Below are 25,737 nucleotides of genomic sequence, written 5' to 3' on the forward strand. Positions count from 1 at the left end.
TTTTTGTTTATTAATTAAATAAAAAGTTGTTTTTATTTAAGAATTTAATTTGATTTCGAAAAACTCTCATAAACATATTAGAACTTAAAACTAAATACTTTAAAAATAAATAACTACTAATGTAATCACAGCCTGTATATATTACATTTGGTGCGAGCACTAAACTCCAGGTTTTTCTTTGTCCAAGAAACAGTTCTTACAAATAAAAAATGGGTTTCTAATGTCGATGAAATTTTCTTTTCAATAATTGTATTTACAAACAATGTGACTTAGTAGAGTTTCTCTTTCCTTTGAGAGACTTTATCTTTGGTAGAAAGATTAAAATAGTAAGAGGAAAATATAAATATATAGAAAATATAAAATCTTTAATCTAAAGTATCTCGAGAATATTATAAAGTGCAATTATGTTAATAAAAATTGTTTGGAGGGCAAAACCATTCCGTAACATGCATAATGTAGGAGGAGAACGAAAAACATTAATTCATTCTAATACGGGATTGTTGTGTACGAGACGTACTCTTTCAAGAACAAACTGTTGCAGCAAATTAATCACTTGCTTTGTATCAGACTTTGAGATTGGCGCTTAAGTAATCCAAAATGTAAAATGTTGCTAGAGAAAAATTCAGTTTCATATTTCACACGAGGTATCTAATAAACAATGATGTTGCTGCTAGCAATAAGTTCTCGGCAGACTGGAATAAACTCGGAGAAGTGGAGCTGCTTAATTCCATTATGCAACTCGACTCAAAATTGTTGGTCCCATTAATAGAAGTGAAGTTAGGAAAACTGTACACTGCACTCGGCTGGAAACAAAATGAAAATAGTTACATAAATAAGTAATTTTTAACTTTCTTTTAAAACTTAACTGAAGAAAATATTGTTATCGTGAAATTTTAGAATATTAGTTTTATCAGGAAATGTCCATTTTGAGGTCGCATGGGAACGAAAAATAGGTTTTTATAATAACATGGTCTTGGTACTTTCTCGTTTCTCGGTACTACAGTGAGTGTTTTTATGTCTTTCTTCTAACGTGCCATTTCAGTGCATTGTATGGTTCTATTAGTTACATAACTAATAAGGAGGATAAAATGTGTTTATATTTAATAATAATGTTGTTATCAACATTCCAAGTTGGAAGAAAATTCTTCAATCAGACTAGACTTATCACAATTACAGAATAATTTTTCAGTTTTTAGCGATTTTTCAAAAAAAAATCCAATTATTTTCTTTACAATTTTTACACATACTAAATGAAAGTAATATACTAACTGTTAGATGAAAAATATTTATTTATCGTTTCTAGACGAAGGGTAAAGTGCTGAGGGCTAAAGAGCCTTCTTTTTGTCTAGCCCTGTATAAGTTTAAAGTACAATAATCATGATCAAATTAGTAGACAAAATTCGTAGTCAGAAAATGTAAAAACTTAATTTCATCGAATTTTCTGCGATGGTTCAGTCAATTGCCCAGGGCTTTTACTTCCACGCGAACATAAAAACAGTATTGATGTTGTGTAGGGGAACAACCCTAACTTTTATATTATTAAAAATTTTATAAAAATCAAGCTAACATTTTCAGAGTTATTAATTATAGGAAAGGATTAGATCAGTGGTTAACATTCTTGGTTCTCACTCGGGATCCCGGGTGCGAATCCTGCGGCTGACCCTTATATTCTCTCTTCCCAAGAACTTCTTACAGCTCACTGTCCGGTGTGTCTCTAACGAGAGAACACTGTCCAGAGGCAAACAGTGCAATGAAAAAATCTCCGGGCACCAATGACAGATGTGGGCGCGCCTTAAAATTAAAATAAAAAAATAATTTTAGAGGTGCTACAAGCAAATATGTGGGGGTAACCCTTCCTATAGGAAGTACAGTATTGAGACTCTAAATGGACAAACTAAATAAAATTTCGAATCGAATGACACCTCATTTATGAAAATCAGTTCACCGCTTAGATACTGTTTTGTTTAAAAAGGCAACAAACAACGGCAATAAGAATAAGAAAACAACAAGACAACTACATTTTTTCCCCAGTTTTGTCTACTTTTCTCTTAAACCCAATTGATCCACATTGTTGTAAAAAAATGTCTGTTAAAAATGAAGATATGCTCTTTGCTTTAAACAAAATTTGGGAATTGTATCTTTTCTAGAAATTGCGGACAAAAAATTAGGTATTTTTCATCAGAACGCTTTTTCAGGCAGTTTTCGATGATGAATTACTTATACCACATAATTATTAAGAAAACTGAGTCTAAGTACTGTTGACGAAAATTTACTAATGTAGGAACGAAACTATGTTGAAAGCAAATATATAATGTAACAGTTTTACAACTAAAAATGACACTAGTAAAAAATTTCGGTTTATTTTCTGCAATTAATTGCTAGGATGTAATTTCGAAGGTAGTATGAGGAAGATAATATTCTGTACTGTGATGGCAGGTGGTGGGTGATGTGACCTGATTTGAAAAAGATGTAACTTAAATTTCGTACAAAACCGTGAAAAATCAGCATTTTTATTTAATATAATATATTAACTGTACTAATTTAAATTAAATTTAACTTATATATAGAATCAACCCTTATACAACTGTCCTACCGGACAGTTTTAATAATTAATTTTGAAAAACTGATAGATTGAGATATTGACTGCTAAAATTTATTTACCATAGCTAAAACACTATTCTGCAATCTACAGAACGTTCTATATTTCCCTTTATTTAAAATTTCTTCAGCCCTCAGAGTAAATAACTTCTCTTGCCAAGGTAGATCTCTTAAATGTCCCAAGAAAGTCTTATTTTGAAATTCTTCAGGTTTATAGATAACTAATCGTGAAAGTATATTATCATCGTTATCAATATTGATCTCAGACACTGCTTTCCAAATTGAAACTGAAGCTTTACTTGCGTCAATATTAAATCCTTCTTTCTCAGAGAAACTAAAAAATAAGCTTTGCTTCGGGATATGTGGCTTGGAAAATTTGGAAAACCTGAAACAAAAATTATTGTTGTGATTACTGTCATAAGTCAATATTTTATTTTGTCTTTTTTGTTTAGCTACTTACTGTTTCTCTGATTCTTTTAAAATAAATTTTTCAACCTCCATCAAGTCCATGTCATAAAACTCTTTAATTCCAAATGCTCCAAAGAAGAAATCTACTGCTGTAGTACTTGTGCAACTGGACAAAGCAGTTCTTGGATAGTACAGTAGGTAAGCTAGGCAAGTTTCTTCTTTCAACGTGTAACCTCCCTGTAATGGAGATTTAAGTTCATATTCGTTACAATCAAAATCTGTGTTAACACGAAACACATCCCTTATAATTCTTGTTCAAACGCTTAGATTAAACAGCAAAACTGAGGTTTTAGTTTGCACACATTAAAAAACTTTTGTAACTTGGTGGATACAAAAATATCAAGAAAGTCAATATTTTCAGAGATATCAAGTTTACTTTAAGAATTATTACTAGTACATGAAAATGATCTTTTGTACAATGACTAAGCATCTCCTGAATTTTGAAACACCTATGAAATTCTTTTATCAAATATTTAAACTAACCAGAGTTATTTTTGTCCTGTTCTGGGTATTGTAACTACACTCTGTAATAATATCATCTCTGGGTAGAATCACAGTTTCACCAAGAATCCTTATTGACTGTTGGTATCCAGGATCATAATAGTTGTCCTGAAATTGGTAATTTATTTTAATATTATTTTGAAATTAGTTTATCAAATTTTCAATTAAGCAAAAAAAAAAATCATTAATTGGTGAAATAATCCTCAATGCTGTTTAGTTAAATCCTTAACCGACCTGATTTTAATTCCATCTAGAAAGCCAGGAGTTTCGAACTGGTTGAGGCCTTAGTTTTAACACCTACACCAACACAATTGTGAGGGACTTTTATTTTGCGAGTACATCTAAGTACGTAATAATAATAAAAAATTTGGAGATGAAATAGAATCTATTAGTGTTCTGTTTTTATTTTTTATAGACGATTCATCAAAGCTTCTATTCATAAGCTGGGATGCACATAAGATTTTAAGATATTAGCTTCCTCCTAACTCTCTTGAGGGGCTACTCCCAATTCGTCTTCAAAAGATCCTATCATCATCATCATCATCATTCCAGACCACCAGTTCGGATTTCGACTCTACTATCCACTAAGCTCACTGTGTGGTAGACACTATTGCCACCTCTCTTGAAATGAAGCAATATTGCCCAGGAGTTTTTCTTGATGTCTCCCAGGCATTCGACAAAGTGTCATGGACTTTTAGCTAAGCACAAATCTATCCTTCCCAGCACCTACTACCTAATCCTTAAGTACTATCTATCAGACTGCTTCTTTCAAGTTGAACGTCACACTTCTCCAAAAACCATTTATTTTTATTGAACCTATATTAATAACAACGTATTGTGAAATGTCCAAGTTTTCAAAAACATTTGAGCATTAAAACTGTCCGGTAGGACAGTTGTATAAGGGTCGATCGTCAAAAATGCACGAAAAAGCGTAACGTCAAAAACACCCAACTTTGACAATTTTTTTCTCTTTTTCTATAAAAGATAAAATTCCCAAATTTCCTTTATAATGATAAAATTTGGCAGGATAAAAGGGCTTCCCTATGTAACATTAGAGCGACGTTCTGCTCTTACACCTATTAAGGGGAAGTATGGCAATCGTTTCGAATTTTCGAAGCGTGAACCGATTTTCTTGAATGAAGTGTCATTCCAAGAGAAATTTTGTTCAGATTTTTATTTTAGAAGTCTCGACGTTGTGCCTCTAAGGCTGGAAACCTAGTGGAGCGGCGAGCAAAGCGAATATAGCGATGATAGCTGCTTCAGATCAAAGAGAGCGACGAGCAGCGAGCAAAGAGTCGCATGCACATAGTGACGAGTTTAGACGCGTTTCTCCTTTCGACGAAACAAGATGGAGGAATTATTTCTATATGAAAATTCTTCCTTGAAAATTTGGTATTTTCAGCAGCTTAGAAGCAGGAGCTGCAGTGTATAAACATATTTAGACATGAACTTGGTGAATTCCATCACTTATACCAACAACTTCGGGAGCATCCTGGCAAGATTCATTCGTATTTTAGAATATCTATTTCAACATTTGATTACATACTAGCCCAGTGTAACTCCATTAATCCTAGCAGTTACCTTCAGTTAAGAAAAAAATAAATAAAAACTAAATAGAAACATATGCAGATAAAAAGAAATTAGTCAATTAAAAAAAAAAAAAAATTATTAAGTCACTACTCCATGATTTGTCGTAAATTAATGTTCATTTGAAAAACTGGAGTAGTACGACGCTATAGAAGAAGGATTGGAGAATTCGTTCTGATCAGAAGTAGTAGGACGTGAAAATGTAATTTAATTTTGCCTAGTATTTAGATGAAAGTTAGCATTAAGGGATTGAGAACCAAATTAAATGTAGCAAAAATTACCTGAATTCTCCATTAACTACTAATTGTTAATTAATTTTAACTATTAATTATTAAAAACTATGGTAGCTTCGCAAATACTATGGTCCCACAGAGGTTTCTTTAAACAAACTAAACCAATAAATGTATCAATATCCAAACCCTTGAAAAATAATCTTTAAAAATTGAGCGCGATGAGAGCGAAGAAATCAAACAGAGCTTTGCTCTAGTCTCTATAGATAGCGTTGCTCTTTCTTCGCTTTGCTCGCCGCTCCACTATGTTTCCAGCCACTATGTTACCTGTGTTTGCCGACTCATGACTCATGGTAATCGTTGGATGGCTCTCATTAATTTATTTTTATACATTACACGTAATCACATTTACTTGTTGCCAATAGGCAGTTGACAGTTAAATACAGATGGTTAAAAATGATAATAATAATAATAAACTTCAATGACCGATAATATTAATGGGCATAACAAAAGTGTCAGTTTTACCTCAGCAATAACAGCCAATTCCTTCCCTTCCCGAACATGCCTCAGTCTCACCTGCCTTCCTGCAGAGTGTGTATGAAATACAACTGACACTACTTTTATTCCTGATTCTGGAAACATCTGTCAATAGATAATGCTTCGTAATCAGTATAGAAATAAACCATCCAGATTTTTTTTTGAGAAACAATATTATTTACCAAGTTAGTACACTGATGATCACAGTATCCAACGTTGGAGAATTTGCGCTGGATGGGAGGTACTATTTGCAGTGAAGATGGAGCCACACCCACTGTAAGAATACTTCCATCAAATGGTCTTAGTAAAGGAGTGTAATATATCCTTAGTCCAGAGTTATCTTTAACTGAAATAAAACAAAGATTACTTTATTGTTACAAGCGGTTGTCAATTGTGTTACCAACATCTACAATATTGCTTTGTCTGTCACCTTTCATAAGGGAAGGATTTTCATAATGTATTTCCAACATGAAGTACGTTGCTTTACCTTCGCCTTCGGCCATTGGCAAGCCAACGGAACTGGGAAAAAATTCTCCTTAAAAAAGAGTAAAAAAGTTACTTTTTTAACTTCATCAGATTAATGCAATTACAAAACATAATATATAATTAAGTTCTTATCTTAAAATGTAATCATGAGATATACTTCTTGGATTTGTCGCTTAGAGGAGATACTAACTAATCTCTAGCTGTGCTAAGAGTTTAATTGGATAAAAAAGTTTAACTTTGAATAGGAATTGGAAATTGAATCATCTTCAGAGCTGAAAACAGATCGCAGTTCTGTTATTGTTGATATAATAGCAATCTTATTAATCAAAACACAGCTCTCGCGGATTATTGTCATAAATACGATTACCATAAAGCCTACCAAAATGGACCTAACAAAAAAATTGAATTTTTGTCGATCTAAGGGAGAATTTAGATTATGAATGCCACCGCAGGAAGAAAAATAAAGAAAAGAAACATATGGAATGAAATGAGCTACAGCTTAGATTGGAATTCTCTCTGATAAGAATTTGGAATAAACCAAAAATAATCGGCAAGTGAGTTTATAGGTCAGGTAATTCCAATTAACATGTAATTGACGATTAGCAAACTACGTATCCAGGAATCTACAATCAATAACACCTAACAGCACAGGCAGTGCTAACGCTACAATGCTGACCATTTAGCAAACATACTGTTTTGGATTGGAAAATCATACTTAACTATGCAACATGTGTAATTGAATAAATGGTGAGTGGTTTCGAACAATAACATACTCGGAAGGTGGATACGTCTATTGTTAAATGGACGTAGCTACAGCTTTCGGCAGAGTAAGGTACGCCGGACCTCTCTACATTAATTTCAATCCATACCCCTATAGTTATAAGCAATACTTCCTATTTACATTGCAGAGCTTTAGAGTTAAAAGCAAACTCAAGGCTCAAGCACCCGAGGAGTTAGCAACACCACTGTTCTTCAGTGCTCAGTCCTATCCTACTCGCACTCCTCTCATCCTCTCACTCTTCCTCACTCACTACACCGACCATGAATGCAATAAAATTAAAAGTTTTATAAATATTGTATGAGCTGGTCTCAAGTCTTCTGAACTCAAAACTTATGAAGCACTTCTTCTTTTAATTATTATTTCTAGGAAGCTGAAGTCTTAACATGAAAAGTTATGGTTTCCTCTCTTAAATAAAAAACCTTTAAAATAATTTACAGTATAAATAGCAGAAGAAAAAAATCTGCCTTGATGAACCTGAAAAGTAATATTCTAATAAAAATTAAAATCTAACGTTACCTCAAGTTAAGCCTCGAAGGGTTAGAGCGATCGAATCAAAATGTTTACAAATACAAGTAGTAAGAAGTTATCCTTCAAAACGAAATTTTCTGGCCAAACCAGAGAACTAGAACCACTATTTATTATAAGTATGCTTACCTGTGGATCCAGTAGCCCATGATACGATAGGTGTAGAACACGAAGTCCATTGTTTTGGGGCCGCTGCAGATCTGCAGGGCGCTCCCGGGTGACTGCCGAATATTTCAAATTCTGAACCTCCAAGACATTCATATAGAAGCATATGCTCTATTAGTTTCTCATGACCACTTTCTATTTGCGGCGTATACTGAAAATTAAGTTGCAAAACACTGACTGATGAAATGTTTGATTAACTTGACACGGCAACAAATCTAATTACGTACTCCTATAATATGATGTTTTTCATCCAGGAAAGGGATCTTGTATATTTTGCACCAATAGAAGGATATAGAACTATCCGGAACAGTAAACTGAAACATTATAAAGGAACAAGTCTTATTTCTCTAGTTTGGGTAATAATTTATAGAATATGTAAATAAATCAAAAGAAAAAAGGGTAACATCTTGTGATCTGACCAATTTTCTACTTTCGTGGATCTTTAGAGATTAGTTCACGGTATTCCACTTACGAAATTCTGTCATTTTTTCCGTTAAATTTGTTTTCAATGGCAACATTTGGTGCAGAAAAAGTGAATTTCTTGGTTAAAAGGCTTCTCAGAAGGATCTATCCCCTTACAAAAAGAAATAAATACTCCATTGGAAATTTACTACATTTTGAATACTCTTGTTTTGTAAGGGTTACATATAAGGTAATAATTTTTGTAAACTTTATACAAATTCTTTATAACACAATTATTATAGCTATACTGTAAAATATGTTTCAAAGCCCTGAAGATGACCTAGTCCCTGAAGATAGAATGCTCGGAAAAATAATTAAAAAATTATGACTGAAATTGGTATTATTCTTTGTTTCCGGATCAATGATCAGTTACCAAAAACAGTGAACAGTTCCGAAAATGAAAACAACAAGGGTTGTGAATGACGTGCCTATTACATTATTATTAAATTCTTAGACCAAATAAAAGTTAATCAATCTATTACCTAATTAACTTAACCAAAAACATATTGTATGTATTCTAGAAATGCTATTAAATCGGTATAAGTATTTTAATTGAAAAGGCCAAGAATTTTTATTTCTTTAACGCAGCTGATTTACTTTTAAATTTAATTTTTAATCAGCCATTCACTCTCCATTTATTTTTATACCTCGGCTACTTATCCAGTGCTATTATCCTCCACTTCATTTTACAATTAACTCAAAATTAGCGATGTCTACAATGCTGTATTTGCATAAACCGATTATAAAATTAAATAAAGCAGACATTCAAAAGGTATGTATAAAAAATAAAAATTACTCCAAGTCAATATTAAAAAAAAGAAAAGCGAAATAGTAGGAAATTAAGATAACAAGTTAGTATTGTACATGTGAACTTAAGAGCTTGCTGACAACTTAGTGCATTCCCCCCCCTTTCCACAGTTTTTTTTAAATTTATTTTACTTTAAATATTAATAAAAATGTTTGTATCACTACACGCTTTTGCAAATATTTTGCCTTTTGAACTTCTCGTAATAAATATGCATATTTTTATCTACAGTCTTCGCAAATCAGTCACTTTGCAACGCATTTCTCAGTAAAAGATGGATTGCTGCTTTTGTTACTCGCAGTAACCAGCGTACTGTCGTGACTCAGACTTTTGAACTGGAGGCGCTGATAATAAAAAGTAGGCGATTGCGGCCAGTCAAAATTTGGGAAGCTACCACCCTGACGAAGTGGGTTGATCTCTGAGAACAGGATCCAAACAAATCACTCTCATGCTTTTCGTTCAGCAACAGTTTTACTCTTTGAATGAAAATCGATTGTATTCTGTTTCAGGAATGGTATACTGGTAGCGAAATACGCTCCACTTGCGCAAAACAGTCTGCATAATCTGTTCTCGCAATCCACACACTGAGTTATTAGTAATAGTGGTTAGAAGGTTGTTGGCAAGCGCAGGCAGTTACCTTTGGAAATGAATTAATATAGTGGTACTGTATACCAGAAAAAGAGAAATTTCTAAGCTAAGAATATTTATACTACCGGGTCGAACACAATAAAACTCCTGAGAACAAGTAATACTTACATCTTGGGCTAGAACATCCCAGAATATTTTTGCTTCTTCAGGTTTCAGCAATGGAGGAGCAGAAATATGCAACGATTTCGGCCCTCTCCAGCCAACTCCACTCCAGCCAGTCCTTTTGGGATCCGCACTTCCAACACTCCACATCAGTTTCACGGTTCCATTCTATAATAATATAATTGGAATATCAATGAAAAAAGTTAAAAGTGAGAAAACGAAAAATGTATCTTTTACTGATACAGCATCTATCTTCCAGATCATTTCCAGACACACTTCTAGACGTCTTAAAAGACAGTGGCCTCGCGATCTTCTCTTTGTTGTGAGACTATAGTGAAATGTTATTGGAATGTTACCAGTGGGTAACTTCTCCACTCTAGTTGTTTACTTTTTTCATTGTTATCAAAGTTTTAAACTGAAAGTTTTTGTTAAGGAGATTTTTGTACCTTTTAGATTTTTTTTTTTTCTTCATGGTTGCATTGTAAACAAAATTTACAGATATATAAATATACAATATACAAATATTCAGATATCGGGTGTAAATGGCTGATTTACACCGGTTATAAAGGATGTTTTTATTAATGCCCAATGAGTCTAGACTCCCAAGTACTTTTCTTCAATTGAATTAAGGAAAATGAAACAGTGATTATAGATATAAAAGAAATAAAATGCGAAAACAGAACTCGCCTTAAAGAAGAGTAAGAAAAATTTAACTGCGATTACAGTACTTTTTCCTTATATGGGAAAATAATTTAGCCTGCGAGTACAGCGCTTTCTCTTAAGGGAAGTGAGAGAAATTAAACAGGGAATACACAGTTTTCAGGGGTCTTCGCATATGTGAGACCTACTCCCTCCTCTAGTATGTACAGCGTCGAGACCAATTTCAATCTTCTTCTCTTAGTAGGTGAAAGAGCAGAAAGCCTTTAAACTATCGTAGAGAAACCCTAATCATCCTACAGAAATTGATTAGAACTGGGCTAAGATAGCCAATAAGAAATTTTAGTTGATGCTAATGACAGTCGTAGTTAAGGAACAAAACATAATAAAATATACTTAAATATATTTAAAGATGCTTATGTAAGTGGGTTAACTTCTCCCCAATAACTTGTATTGTTCAAGTCCACCAAAAGGCAAATTTCGAATTGAATTACTTCACATTTATGAAAATCGATTCGCGAGGTTAGGTTGTTAACGAAAACGGTATAAATCGGAATAAAAACAATTTCTAAAAGCTCATGTTTTCAATTTTTGTCAGGTTTTTTTTTTTTTTTTTGCGCATCGAATATTGTTCTCGAAACCATTACTCTGTTGTCAGAGTAAAAATTGTCAGAGTTGGTTTCGCTTTTGTGCAGTTTTTTACAGCTGACTTTGAGGGCATTAGTAAGTTTTTTAATATTTATTAAGTTAATTCTCTTTAGTTATTCACTTTTATTTTGTAAGAAAGAAAATTTTATTAGAATTTAAACAGTTCTCGGCTTTATTTTTGTTTGGTTCTTTTAATTACTTTTTCCATTTGGATAACTTAGTTTTTCTTTTTCTTTCTTTTAGTCGACTAAATCATTTAATTAGCTTTCTTTTGATTATTAATAACTACTATTATTTCTTCACATTTAATAGACTGTAGCACAACTGCTATACAGGTTGAATGTATTACTACAAATTAATAAATCTAATGGACTTAAGTTGTAGCTTTTGGGCCAAGCGAGGCTTTGGATGGCCACCGCTTTCTCCTTCCACAAATAAAAGCTTCATATATTTAATTAAAAAATTTAAACCCTGTTTTAAACGCCGGAAAAGTGTTTTCTTTACTGGTAAGACATTATTTCCATACTATTTGTAACTAAAAATTCTCCGTCAGATTACGAATTCTCCATTTTAAGTCTCTAACTCCACTCTCCATAATGACCTCAAAATCTCTTACGTAACTGACGAATATAAACCTAAATATAGAAAATTCTTTGACTCTCTTCCATTCTGTACCAATCCTCTTGTTCAAAATCTTGCCTCCAAAACGATTCCAGATCGTCCTCCACGACGATTGAAATGCTGTTGGCCTCGTGACCAACTTCAGTAGTGCAAGAATCAACACTCCTGCGAGAGTGTTGCCGGTGGGCAGCTTCTCTCCTCAAGCTAATCCAGTCATGAAGTCTTCCTTTATCATATTCACTAATTACATTTTATTCTTTTTGTAGATTGTGAATACCAAAAATAATTTTTTTTTAAAAAATTGTAAATAAAAATTATAAAAATTTAATTTTATATAAAGCTCGCCCGGATATGGTATCCGCTACGGTTTTATAGAACTATTCTCAGCCAATGTTTCTGATCTGTCAAGTAAAATAGAAGTAAAAATGTTTGGTGCCTTAAAGCGAAGTGCGATATTTTTATAATATGAAGGATCTGATTGCTATACTTAGTTAAAAAGCACTTTTCAAATCAATTAACAAACAGTAATGTAATAATGATGCACGTTAGGAAATTTAAGCTTCCAAAATAAGGGTAAAGTCCTACAAAACCCCCCTCGCAAAATACTAATTTCTTCTGGAAAAACTGTTCAAGTAAACCTAGTAAAATCAGGTATGTATTAGTGTTATGCAAAGTTGAAAGCAAGAAAGTACACATACACCAATGATAACATCGCCTTCTCTATCGCATGTGTCCCACAGTCTGGAAAACTTTATAACAGTATGCGTGTTGTTTTGGCGGGACTGTAACAGTCTGTAGTTCTGGAATGGATCTTCAACTGGAGAGTCCTCCGCTCCAGTCCTGTGACCGTCCTGAAACAAATAAGTTCTTTTTAGAACTGCCTCACTTTCTCCATTTCAAACTGTTTAAATAAAAAACTGATGCGAAGCACTTGCTCAGTTTCTCCCTCGATACCTTTTAAAGTTAGTACCAGTCACATAGGTACAGCCGCCATCGAGTTTAGGGGATCCCAGCCGAGCTTAAAAAAAAAATAAATTGAACAACCTCTGGTATCTACCGCAGCATAAGTCTGCCGTATAATAAATGATTATTTTAGTTTTAAGCCAAACGTCAACAAATACAAATGAATACAGTGCATTGTTCTAACATTCTTAACATGAATTATGGTTTAATTAAAAGTTAAACAATTATATGGCAGACATTTATTTAGTCGAAAACTCGACAACTGATGCCTAACAAATAAAAATTGGACACCCACAATAGTTTCTCTTACAATTCCCTAAATTCTGACATAAAAATTTTCTTCAAACTCTTCATGTTTAGTAAACGGCTTTAATACTGTACACCCTAAATAAGTTATAATATAATAAATAAGTTATAATAAACACAGGGTATTGCTCTTTAGAGGGAAGCTTACCCACCCCACCCCCAATCAGAAGAGTCCTTAATTATTTTTTCCTAAGGAAATTTTCAAATATAATATATAAGAAGGACCCCCATTTTCAAGAAAATTGTAGCATCCTCTTTTTCTTAAATTTATTAATCACTTCCACAGCTGCCTATTACACCGATTCAGATGATCAAGTATAGTTCAAAATAAATAGTGAAATAAAAAAAGCAAAAACCAAACCAAATAATCCAATTAAACAAGACAAAATAATAAATAAATCACAATAATAAAAAAGTCACTTGAAGGACTGGAATAAAGGTCATCCAACGATGACCGTAGGATCTATTTCCGAAAAAAAAAGATTGACAATTCGATTCAGAAGTGTCTCTTCCAGTTGGATTTTTTTATCCAGAAGTTTGTTATTGGGTCCGATAATATAATCTAAACTAATGATCAAATTAAAAAAAAAATGCCATTTTTCGTTTTTGCAATATTGTTTATATGACTGACGTGGATTGGAGATGTCATAGCAAAAGTAATGTGGGAGCAGTATCATCTTATAAATTTAACCTTTATTCCAGTTATTTTCTTATTGGAGAAAACTCCAATACAACAATCGATTCTAGTTTTAGCGCCAGTTTTGAATAAATTTTTTTTGTTTCGGTAGCTTCCATCTTCTTTTATTTCTTACTTTTGTATCATTAACTCTTCAAAGAGGGAGGTAGCCATTGGTTTTAAAAGATCATAACTTTGGCAGCGTGTGGAGAAGTGCTTGCTGAAGGTTATAGAGGCTGCGTTGCGAGACGAGATGGTAACAACATGTTGAATGTTTGCAAAGGTGTAAGTCTTCTGAGGGAATGCCACATCTGTCTGTTATTGTTACGAGTTGTGACACGAGCCCTCGCCAGATGTTCCGGCGCAGCTGCTTCGACTCGGTCACCACCTTTCCACAACACTAGCACACCAGTTTTCCATTAATAATTCCATTTAATAATTAATGATCGCTAGTTTCTTCTGGAATGAGCATCATACCTAATTATTAATACTATGATCTCTCGGCAAATAACTTCAATGCTTGAAATGTTTTCTTTCATTTGTAGGACATCGATGGTTTTCGAGATTTCCGGCTTTCAGGATATTAGATAGACGTGATCACAGATTCGACAAATCACGCAACATATTCCCACAATAAATTGTCAGTTCCCGTTAACAAATCCGGCAGGGGAAACCCTGGTGATGGAATTTTGTTCAGACACACAAAGGGAATATAAATATCCCCTAATAACGCCCTAAAACTCATTTAATTTTGTAAACCTATGCGCTTTCCCATTTCAGAAAAGTGCACGATTTTGAGAACTAAGAGATTATCTATTTTAAAAATACTCTCATTATTTTGTTCAAATAGTTCACTTACTAGTTCTGTTCAGTTTAGCTGGCTTAACTTGGCTTATTAACTATGAATTATTTCTTTATTAAGCAATAGATGGCACTGCTATTCTGAAAATGACTGGGAAATTTTCAAATTCAAACAAAAGGATTACTCTGTTTCACTGACCCGCCGACAATAATTTTAGAGCGTAAATAAATTAATATTTCCCAAAAATAACAGCTTCCTTAGTATTAGTATAACTATGAAATAACACAAGTTGTCTACGGTGACAAAACCAATCATGTATTTTGTAATTAAAAGATTTTCTCTGCTGTTTTAATTCCTTTCCACTTTCCGCGCAATTTATGTTTTCATAAAACCACAACTAATTCGTTTTAGGAGAATATTTGTAGCAAACGAATAAAATAATCATTTAGTAAATGTAAACTTATGGACAATAATAATAATAAAAAATAATGTGTAACGAACTCTCGCGCAATTTACTTAGTGATTTGTCTTCAACTTTTTTGACTACTAAAAAAATAAATAAATAAATACATATAAAAAAATAAACAAAAAATTACTGTAATATTATAAATGTTAACTTCAATAAAAGAACAATATTGAAAAAGCGTGACGTCACAGCTTCCCAGAACCCACTTAATCAATATTCTTTAAAATAAATCAGTGTTTGGAGACATCCATTAGTGACATCCTATAAACATAGAATATTCGCAAAAGCAAAGTCAAACTTCTGGTGGACTGATATTTTTTATTAACACAAATATTACATAATAATAAATATTTTACAGATGTTATTACCACAATTATTTTGAGCTTCTTACTCTTATCAGCACCAGCATGAGAACTACTTTCATTGAAAAATTAGAAACGCATCTATTATTCTTTTAGTGTAGCTAAGGACAAGCCAAAATACTTGTTCAGAATAGAGTTGATTCAAAAATCGTCGGCTGCTCTACATTAAAAGCCATTTTAATATTAACAATTACAATTTTAGAACTTACAATTTTTAGAATACTTCAAATTACAGAGCAGTAACTGAATGTTTCCTTCTATTATTTGGGTTTCTGGGTGCTCAAAATATCGTTCCCATGAGAACTGAATTTCTAAAAGCCTCACAGGACGCATTAATTAATTAACAGGATGTTTCTGCATTAACTATTGGTGCTCAGGTGCTCGGGTCATGTGACCTGTGGGATAGTAACAGGTATGACCGAGCGCATAGCAGTAGTCTGTCCGCAGACGAACAATGGCGCTTTCTGCTTAGCAAAGTGTTCGCCGCCATGGTAAACACCTGCGAGTATCCAACGGCCCGTGACCAGCATTCCCTCCATTACAAACACATGTCCTGCTTTTTGAAACCCTCCTTAACCCGAATTTATAATAGTTTTTCTGCCTAAAATCTACTGCAGTTTCTTTAGAAGATGGTTCTCACTGAAGTCTCTAAGAAATGGTTCTTGTAAGATGTCAGCCGACAGCGGCCTCAGCAGTCTCACGATTCACTTGTTTTTATTTAACATTGACAAAGTTCCCGAACGTAATGTTATGTGCCTCCTCGACCCCTCATTGGTTTTATATCTTGTGTTGTAATAGTGAAGCAAACACTAAAAGGAATGCTTGAGTTGGACGAAAGAACTATTTCTTGTGTTTGTTGAGGTGGGCTGTTCGTACACCGCCTTAATCGGCGACACTAGCACAATTTAGAGCGCCGGACCAGATCCTACGGCCACTTGGCAGAAATTTTAAAAATAATAATGATAATGATCATTAAAAGTAAGTAGATTAGATTGGAACATGGAGTGGAGTGGTCCAGAAAGTGTCGCAAGGCATAACTACCAAGCTATCCTTTAAGGTTAGTCAGAGAATCTTCTCTTTTATCGTTGGATTTGGATACACACCCATCAGTTTCAAAAAGCCTCTTTAAACAGGAAATCTAAAAAACAAAGACCAGGAACAAGAAAAGCAATGGGAGACAAAATATCGGCCAAATTCAGAATGAGTGAAAAAGCGATGAGATTTGGAGTGAGCTGTAGCGATGAGGGCTGGCAATCTGCTCATCTGTTGTAGCCCAAGCCGACTCACTTTGACTATTTGTGCTTGTTGTGTTAGTGAGCGTGGGAGATGGCCAGTAGAAGTTCCGGCCAGACCGGAAATCTTAAAACACCCATAATAAAGCAGCTGCTCCAATTCTTACCTTGCGAGCTGGCAACCATCCCCTTGCCCCACCATGGCTAATTTCTTTGGATTTTCCAAGTAACATTCTTGACTTGGTCCAATACATAATGGCTATTTCTGAATTCCTTAGATTTTCATCTAACCACAGAGATATAATTCCAACTGCAAAGTCAGGAGGTTTTACTTCTCTTTTGCGATAAGGATGTACGTAAAACATTGACTGATTCGCAACTTTTTTGTGAAAGCAGCTAATTGATAATTTTTCTAATGCTTAAAGCGTTAACTCGAAATAAAATATTAAGAGATATATAACCAGCACCTGTACAAGTGCTCATTACGTAATGGGACTACCAAACAGAAAAACCAATTCACAACCCCTCAAGCTACCGACCAACCTACCTTCTCAAAATTTTATATGAAGAACTGACACAACGCAATTACAGGGACATCTTTAGAACAAAAAATCCTTCCTATTTGGATTCATAATATCCTACACTGTTGGACCTATCTTTCAAAATGAAGTAAAAGAAGTTAATTGGCTATACATGGCCAATACAAAAAAAAAAATTCTAACTAAATATTTCTTTAAAAAAAATATAAATAAAAAAATAAGAAGGTGGCAAGAAATGGAGAAAAAAAATAAATATAAAGAGATTCTAGCAGGGCGGCTTTAAAGGCCTAGCGCGATCCCACATTTAAAAACTTAAGAAATAAAATAATAATAAATAGGTAAGGAGAGCAGGCGGACAAGTGCATTGAAAAAGGCTTCTTTTACCCATCGCCTCAGATATTGGAAAAAATCTAGTAAGTAGTAACCCAGGACTCCTTGCAGTATCTCCACTTGTAATTTTTACTAGGCTTTTCGAGCTTATCTTGTCTTGTAGAACAGAGAAAGAGTGGAATTATTCTTGCAATATGAGTGACTTAGTGTAGCTAAGTAAGCTTAGTAAGAGGCAAGAAATGCTTTATACTATTATTTCCAGCAGTTTCAGAGCATTAAGAATGTTTTACTTACAACGAGGTGGCCGAGTCCCGTGAGATCGTCCACCCAGAGCATGACGAGATCAGATATGGGATTTCCGCCAAGAGAAAATCCAATACCAATGTAGCCTGTAGTTGCGCCGGTAACTTGCAATATGAGGCCCGTGCCATTATTCATGGGTTGAAAGTCTAAGTGTAGTTGATGGTCGAGCTGAATGGCGAGAGACACTCCAAGAATGAGGAGAAACAGTACACAACTTATGCCAAGATGCATGGTCCGACCGGTACTGCGAACTGGGCCCTTTCTCACAGCCAGACAGGCAGATGTGCACAGTTGGCGCGCTTTCCAACAATGGCTGCTTCCCCAACTAACTTCTCCCCCTCCAACCATCCTCTAACAACATTTACATTGCATTACTTCTACTTAGGCTTTATTGTACTTCACCACAAATTAAATCGAAAGTAAATGTTTGGTATAAATCTAAGGCTGCTAATTATTCGCATGAAAGCGGAGATTTGAATGAACTTCCAAAAACAAAACATTGTGACGCCTTTTAATAGAGAAAGCAAAATTAAATAAAAAATGGTACAAATATTCCAAACCATTTTCCCTCACTGTGATTCCCAGCCTACTAACTTGCTGATTTGTGGACCTTTTGGCGTTTAATCAACCCTTATAGTTGTTAAACTGTAAGTTTTTTTAAGGAGTTTTTTTGAACCTTTTGGATAGAATTTCCGTTTTGCTACTCTGCAAAGTTATATATCTGCTTTACAGATTTTCTTAACATTTGGAATAAGCAATATTTTCCTGGAGAGATCTTTTAAATAAAAGAATGCTTAGAGTTGCGGTCCCTAAAGAATCCACAAAAACAATTTTCTTAGGAAAACTTTTCAATTAAAATTGGAAGGTATTTGAACGTAAATAGCAAAATTAAACTGAGATTTCAGTACTTTTTTTCAAAAAGAGTAAGCAAAATTAAAGTGCGTTTACAGTACTTCTCCCTAAAAGGCACGGAGGCAAAGATTTCGAATCGAAATTAATTATCAATTCATTGACGTAAATCAGTCGATAAATTGAAAGATAGCAGTACTTCCCTTTAGTACGTGTAAGAGCATGATGGCACATTAGAGTCACGTAGGGAAGCTTTATCCACTTCTTCGTGCTAAAGTTTATCAAAATTGGACTAAAGCAAAGTTGATTAAACGACAAAATATACACAAATCAAAAAATGCCCAAAATTTCATTCATACTTCAGCTCGTAATTAGAAAAGTTCAAAAAAGCTTACAGTTTTATTCAAATTTTTATAACAATTGATATCATTTAAGAAATTTTTCCCCCCCCATTAAATTTTCATTAATATTGTTAAGAATTTATTAGATGTCACGGCCCCTTTTTTGCTCGCCATTTTCAAATACAAAATTTTCGTTCAGTAGTTTTTTTTGCATATGATTTAAGTTTAAGTTTAGTACAGCAGTAGGAGTAAACATCGTCGGTTTAAATTCATTCTTCGATTAAAGTGATTGTTACTTTGTGTAGTAGTCAAGCGATAATAATAATAATTAATCTGGATTAATATTAAATAATATAGTTTTCTTCAATTACATTGTTAAACTAGTGTTCTCCCCACAATGTTATTTATAAGTAATATAAAATAGATAAAGACACTTAGGATAGACTATTATTGTTAAATTACTTTATAAATTATTTGATTATAAAATTTACAAGTACTCAATTAAAGGGACTATAGTAAATTATAATTTATAATGTAATTATTATTATAAGTAGTTATTTATTTGCTATTAATTGTTGTAATTTTCAATCTCGTATTCTTCTGTACCACAACATTCCTAATTTAAATAAAATTAGCAATTACATTTATCGAAAGAAATAGAAAGTAGAAAAATTAAAAATACAGATCTTTCATTTTATTACGGGCCAAAGAAGGCGTGGTGTAACATTCATAAAAGGAATTATTGTGTTAATAAACTGTTCTTACTTCTGATTGGCTCTTCTTACTACCTATTTTTCACTATTCCATTCTTTACTGGGATTGGCCAATTCTTTATTGTTAATTATTTTAAAAGTTTTTTTTTAAATATTTTCTTCGAAGGTATTTAAATAATCAAATTATGCAGTAAAAAATGTCCTCAATAGGTTTTTTTGCTTAATGTCTTGTTTTCCGTACTAATAATGTTAGGATAAACAGAAAATTGAGAATAATAGTTATTTTCTTGCGAAGTAGGCAAAAGAAAATTATGGGTCACTTTTCACCTGTGCCATTTTGCATTATTGTTTATTTGCATAGAGGCTGTTATTCAACTTAGTAAACATTTAATGATTAATAGTTGATACCTCCTATTAAAATCAATCTAAGTTAAATGGGTACTTCACTTTACTTACAAATATTTTGTATATGAAAATGGCTAGCATAACGATCTGAGACATCTAATAAATTTTAAACAATGTCATTGAAAATTTAATGCAGTAAAATTACCTAAATAATATCAATTGTAATAAAATTTGAATAAAACCGTAAGCTTTTTTGGACGTTTCTAAATAGCTGAAATTACGAGCTGAAGTATAAATGAAATTTTAGGTTCTTCTGATTTGTCCCCTTTTTTATCGTGTAATCAACCCTTATACTTAATAACTTTTTGAACTGTAAGTTATCGTTAAGGAGATTTCTCTAAATAAAAAGTAAATAGATATTATATACATAGTTTAGTTTAACCAGATTATATATTTTAGTTTAACCAGATCAGAGTAAGCAGCGTATTTGATTCCTGTGACATTTACTTCACATACACAGAGAGAACGAGTGGGTTAAACATGTATAAAAAAAAATTCATCACATTGATAATTGTTAAAAACGTTAAGCGTAAAAAATACCTAATTAGCGGCGTTGAGTTAATGACGGCTGCAGTAGGTGGTACGTCCCACTGTCTGGTTAATTCAACTTGAGCGCAGTGGAAGAGAGGTTATAGTGTGAGGTTATAGTGTGAATTTGGTGGGGGGGAGCCGCTAGGCAGGCGATCTCGCAGTACGGCTGCGGATTCACTATGTGTCCTAGCTGCCCTCGCATTGCCAAAATGCAACTGTCAAGTCTCTGTGTTTACACGCTCATATTCACGTTACTGCTTCCAGCTTCGTCGCAGGCGGCTGTCCTCTCTCGCCGACCACGTGATATTTCGATGTTCGCTGCCTTGTTCCAGTGGTTTGATAGCGCACTCGAGATGTTGTTTACCTACTTCATGCCCATACGTTAGTAATTCATGTGTAATTCAATGCCACTTCCTCTTCAGACTGATGTTCGTAGATTTGAATATTGTCTTTTCACCGGATATTTTTTTGTATGAGGGGGCCAAAAAAAAACAAATTAACTTTTATGGAACACTTCTACAGGTTTTATAAATAAAAAACAAAAGTTAAAACCGATATTTCGTTTAAGTTCTGGTAATAACTATAGTAAGTATTTGATCAAATCTAGTAAACCTTATAACATTGATTTTGTTAGTTTCTAAGTTTTGTTGAAATGGCTCAAACTGCTTGCTTTAAAGTCGATTTGTCATATTCAAGTTTTATATAATATTTCTTTCCCGGAGAATTCAGTGTTGAAGAATTTTTAAGGTTACGCTTCTAATATTGTGTATATTATTATCTAGAGGGTTGACACTGTAGCGGATAGCTTGCATATTCCCGTAAACATAAATTTTAATTTTAATCAAATCAAATAAATGGAAACGCCTTTCAGCAGAGCAAAACAAACCTCATTCGCATTTTCAGACGGCGAATTCGTTTCTAGTATTAATCTTTATTTCTGGTAATAAATCAATTTCAAAACTTAACACGACTGTAGAAATTCTTCTCTAGTTATAGTTTTAATGTATAGGTGTACAGTTAGAGCAGTAAACGAGCGATAAGTTTATTTGTGACCGTTATAAGCCCGACATGCCGCATGACTCTTAATTCCGAGTTTGCCACGTAATGACTACTGTGGCTGTAATAGATGTCTACAGGCCATTTCTACACGGGTAACAGGATGTCTATTTTAATCGGAATCTACTACTGCTCAAATTAAAAAGGCTACATGTTAATTTTACGGCATGGTAAACACAAAAATTCAGGATTAGCCGATTTTAAAACTTAAACTTTTTAGAGATTTAAATCAATGCGCATTTTAAGCTGGCCTCCTACCACCTCAAGTTCTAACTTGGTGGAATATTTAGTGCTATTTATTATGTACTAAGTAGTTTCTCTAATCCAGATTTTTGTATTAAGACATTTAGCAGGAAATGGATATGAAGTGAATGGGGCCATCTTAATATGCTAAGCTACGCATCCTGATATTGAGCGGTTCCATCAGCAAACTGCCACTAGGAGCCCACCCGGTGCTACACGATTCTAATTGGCTTGCTCAATGTTGAATTTTTTATTTTTGAGATATTATGGAACATCAAGCCAAACAAAACAGGCTTTCCAAGTACAAAGAACTGCAAACTTGTACTCAGAGATGAAGATGCGCTTCAAAAATTTAGCACGACTGCAATACTTTCTATCAACATCAAAAGAATAAATAAAGGCACATTTCCGCTGCGAAAAAGCTTTTATTTAGAAACATGTCCCAGAAAATCGTTTAAAAAAAAAAATTATACAAGATGTTAACCTAACTGCCAATTTTTAATATTACGTGAAGAAAACTGTCACAAATAGGTGAAAATAAAAAATTATGGCAGTTATGGAATTTGAAGTAGTGATAGTGGAGCAGATTTGTTTGTTTGGCATGTCTGAAATATGGTCGAGTCTTCATGTTGAATAGAGTATTCTTCATTTTTTAAGCCAGTTAGTTTAATTGTTCAATCATTGAAAGAGTAAAGTAGCGTTGAGTTGGTCAGTTTGACTTCCGGCCTAGATCTTGAGCCAACAATGCTGTTAAGCAAATTCTACTCTACCTTTTGATGGTTTGACGAAAAAATTGAGAACTAGTCAATCACCAATTATATCAGTCCAAATAATCTCTTAAATTCGAGTTGGAATGTAAACAAATGCAATTTAAATTTGAGATTTAATGGGACTAAATAAATATGCATATATTTTTTTTTTAAATGAAGGCAAATCGAAGTGAACAACTATGATTATGGCAGTACCGATGAAGGGTATATACGGTTTTCATACTACTGTAAACTTCAAGCCGCTTACAAAAACAATGTAGAGTTTTGTTTATCATTTTTGTTGACTGATTCATGAATCAAAAAGGAAGAAAGAATATTGCCAATTTCAGTCATTATTCCAAGATTTCGACAAATGGAGTAGGGTCATCTCCAGTAAAAATAATGACTGAAATTGGCAATATTCCTTTTGGATAAATGAAAATAATAATAACTAATCAGTCCTCAGCTTTTCTTCCTAGCAGCTTTTAAAGCTCAATGTCCGGTGATGGACAGTTTTCACTGTGACTAGAAAAAAGCTCCGGCGCCAAAGACCTTAGATGTTGACACGCCTTGGTCTAACTGAAGGAAATAACATCTGCCTTCATCTTAAACAAGAGAAATAAAGATTGAATAACTCAATTAAGAGCGATTCTCGAAATATAAGGAGAACCTGAGTTGTGTAAAAATTTGAACGTAGTAAATTTGACTACGCAAGAAAAAGGGGTGCCATTGATTAGACTTTATTGTGATATGGCTCCTAGTTTCATAGCGAATAGCCTATCAAGTACCAGCAATTGCAGTAGTAAAAGAGCATATCACATTTAATACAAAGTTGATGGTTGGCCTTATTAGGCCGAAACGTCCATTAGAATCATTCAAGCAAAGGGAATTTTTCGTCTGCCATATTACCTACAGTTTAATAAATAAGAGCCCTACACCTCTTAGAAAGAAGACTAGTTCAATTGGTAGTATGGTGGACTAGTATTGTGATATGAAGCACCTAGATATTAATAATAAATGACTAACCGTATTTGACAAAAGTAGCAAAAAAAAATTAATTATAATATATTCCTTTCAGAAAGTGGGAGCAACAGAAAAAAGAAAGTGCCGGCCTCAAGAGTTTCCTACAAGTACTACCAACTATTAAGAATTCGACCTACCAATGAGAATGAGCTTCAAGAAATAGAATCTCTAGAGGATGAACCTGGTCTAGAATTCTGGAATCCACCAATTATGAACAGAAGTGCAGACGTGGTAGCTCCACCAGATGTCGCTGAGTACCTCAAAGAATACTTGTCTGAAAAAGATATTGAGTTCACTGTGCTTAGCAGCGACCTACAGGTTTGTCACTGCCTTCAGATACACATTAAATAAAAGGTTTTCTTTATTCCTCGTATATGTTGCTTTAGTAATGAAGTGCACGTAGCTTGCTCTAGTCCTAAGTCCTGGTAGCCAAGCTGATGGCAGCCCTCGTCAGAAAACATAAAGTACTGCTTGATAGCTTCTTTAAGATCACGCGACATTAGGGCCCTTTAATTTCTCTAACGAAGATCATATTGGTGAAGAAACTATACCACCCTCCAAAAGGCTAACCTGATTAGGAGGCTTTCCAACCGTCCGTGGATACTGTTCCTCTAGAAATGACATATCCGTTTCTTGGATAGTCTGCGCCAATCCAGCTACAAGGTCGTTCTTACCAGCGTCCGTTTGTGATAGAACGGGTCTTCAAACTAAAGCCTGGTCAGAAGAGAGGGGGCTTAGCATGTTTTTTCCATAAATCTGATGCGAACCCTCAAACGACTTTTTTACTAAAACCATGCAATTGGTGATTGACTAATGGAAACATAACTTTTTTTTATTTTTTCTGAAAAAATTCATTCAAAAAAAGTTTTTATCGCTCTAAAAAATTTTCTGGAAATTTTAGAAGGCATTTTCGAAAAGATATCAGAAAAATGAAAAATCAATCAGCGAAGTGGTACATCCGGTTTCGGGATAGCCTACAAACTCGGAATTTAAGCAAGTCATTTAATTTCCCTTAATAATATAGGATACGCAAAGATGAACGTTATGCTGAAATATACTTTAGAGGGAAAAGTACCCAACTATGAAAAAGTTTAAGGAAAAAGGTGAAGATTCTGTGCAAAGGTGTATTCTACTATTTACTTCTATTCTTCACTGCCCTATTCTTCCATCCAAAATAAAAAAATTGTTATTTTAATTCAAGTAGAGTATTGACAATATAGGTCTACGAGCATATAGGAATAAAAGTAAATTTCTCATCTGCTACACTTTATTTTCTTTTTAACGTTTTTCAGCCGATTTTCATTAAATTATTCTTTACAGTAACTTCTGATATTTTACATGAAATTAGCTCATCTTTGGCTTTTTAAGGTTCAATTATATTTTATCATTTCTTGCTCATCTTAAACCTAATCATTCATAAATCGTCATTCGCTGTGAGTTCTGCTTTAAAGTTAGTTCCACCTTTGTCATCAATACAAGGTCGTCCGAAAAAGCAATTACTTTTCATCTTTTCAAGTCCTAGCTAATTGATCATTCAATGTCCGCTTAGTATCTAACACGATAAATTCATCTATTCATTTTTTTTTGCTCTAGAACTCAGTCTTCGTAGTGACTATAACAGCCGCTCTTTTCAATGTTTCCTTCTGTGATCCCTTTATATCTATTTGGAAAACCTACCACTTAGTTTTACAGATTCGTACAAAAAAGTAAAATCTATCTTTTTCTTTTCTATTAGGTCCCTCAAGCTTGCTGTTGGTTTTCTAGACTTGTGTTTTTGTCTCGGTCACATAGAATTTTTTCTTGCAGTTTGGTAATCAGTAAATTATAACTAAGATTGAAGGCTCAATGATTACATTCTAATAGTTCTTTTTTACAAAGTTTACCGATTTATGCTGTTTTTGCATTTGTATTCTGAAAGTTGAGCACACTCAACCAAAATATTTATAATTCAAACTGTCCGGTAGGACAGTTGTAAAAGGGTTGATCGTCAAAAAATGCACGAAAAAGCTTTACGTTGAAAAACACCC

At 33.7% G+C, this 25,737-nt stretch overlaps 2 protein-coding genes across 6 annotated transcripts in view; one reads left to right on the plus strand and one right to left on the minus strand.

The window, feature by feature from the left end:
• Window positions 1–25,737, minus strand: part of LOC141451893 (MOXD1 homolog 1-like) — a 100,468-nt gene continuing 74,731 nt past the window's right edge. Inside the window, exons 1-13 of one of the 2 annotated variants that reach the window (XM_074123675.1) lie at window positions 20,649–20,772; window positions 17,792–18,151; window positions 12,520–12,672; window positions 9,902–10,063; window positions 8,106–8,192; window positions 7,843–8,029; window positions 6,352–6,456; window positions 6,104–6,267; window positions 5,910–6,026; window positions 3,550–3,675; window positions 3,059–3,243; window positions 2,662–2,983; window positions 1–803 (exon numbers count right to left, since the gene is read on the minus strand). In XM_074123675.1, coding sequence (XP_073979776.1) covers window positions 636–803; window positions 2,662–2,983; window positions 3,059–3,243; window positions 3,550–3,675; window positions 5,910–6,026; window positions 6,104–6,267; window positions 6,352–6,456; window positions 7,843–8,029; window positions 8,106–8,192; window positions 9,902–10,063; window positions 12,520–12,672; window positions 17,792–18,148 — 2,133 coding nt within the window. In that variant the 5' untranslated portion in view covers window positions 18,149–18,151; window positions 20,649–20,772 and the 3' untranslated portion in view covers window positions 1–635. Of the gene's footprint in view, window positions 804–2,661; window positions 2,984–3,058; window positions 3,244–3,549; window positions 3,676–5,909; window positions 6,027–6,103; window positions 6,268–6,351; window positions 6,457–7,842; window positions 8,030–8,105; window positions 8,193–9,901; window positions 10,064–12,519; window positions 12,673–17,791; window positions 18,152–20,648; window positions 20,773–25,737 lie in introns of those variants that run through there. The other variant, XM_074123676.1, reaches the window with a different exon arrangement.
• LOC141451894 (carboxypeptidase B-like) overlaps window positions 8,969–25,737 on the plus strand; it is a 36,894-nt gene continuing 20,125 nt past the window's right edge. The window contains exons 1-3 of one of the 4 annotated variants that reach the window (XM_074123680.1): window positions 8,974–9,112; window positions 9,655–9,806; window positions 23,766–24,028. In XM_074123680.1, the coding sequence (XP_073979781.1) occupies window positions 23,921–24,028 (108 nt within the window). In that variant the 5' untranslated portion in view covers window positions 8,974–9,112; window positions 9,655–9,806; window positions 23,766–23,920. Of the gene's footprint in view, window positions 9,113–9,654; window positions 9,807–20,708; window positions 21,021–23,765; window positions 24,029–25,737 lie in introns of those variants that run through there. The other 3 variants (XM_074123678.1, XM_074123679.1, XM_074123677.1) reach the window with 3 other exon arrangements.

This window comes from Rhodnius prolixus, unplaced genomic scaffold (genome assembly GCF_049639745.1).
Source record: "Rhodnius prolixus isolate KJV_2025 unplaced genomic scaffold, Rpr scaffold_14, whole genome shotgun sequence".
NCBI lineage: Eukaryota > Metazoa > Arthropoda > Insecta > Hemiptera > Reduviidae > Rhodnius > Rhodnius prolixus.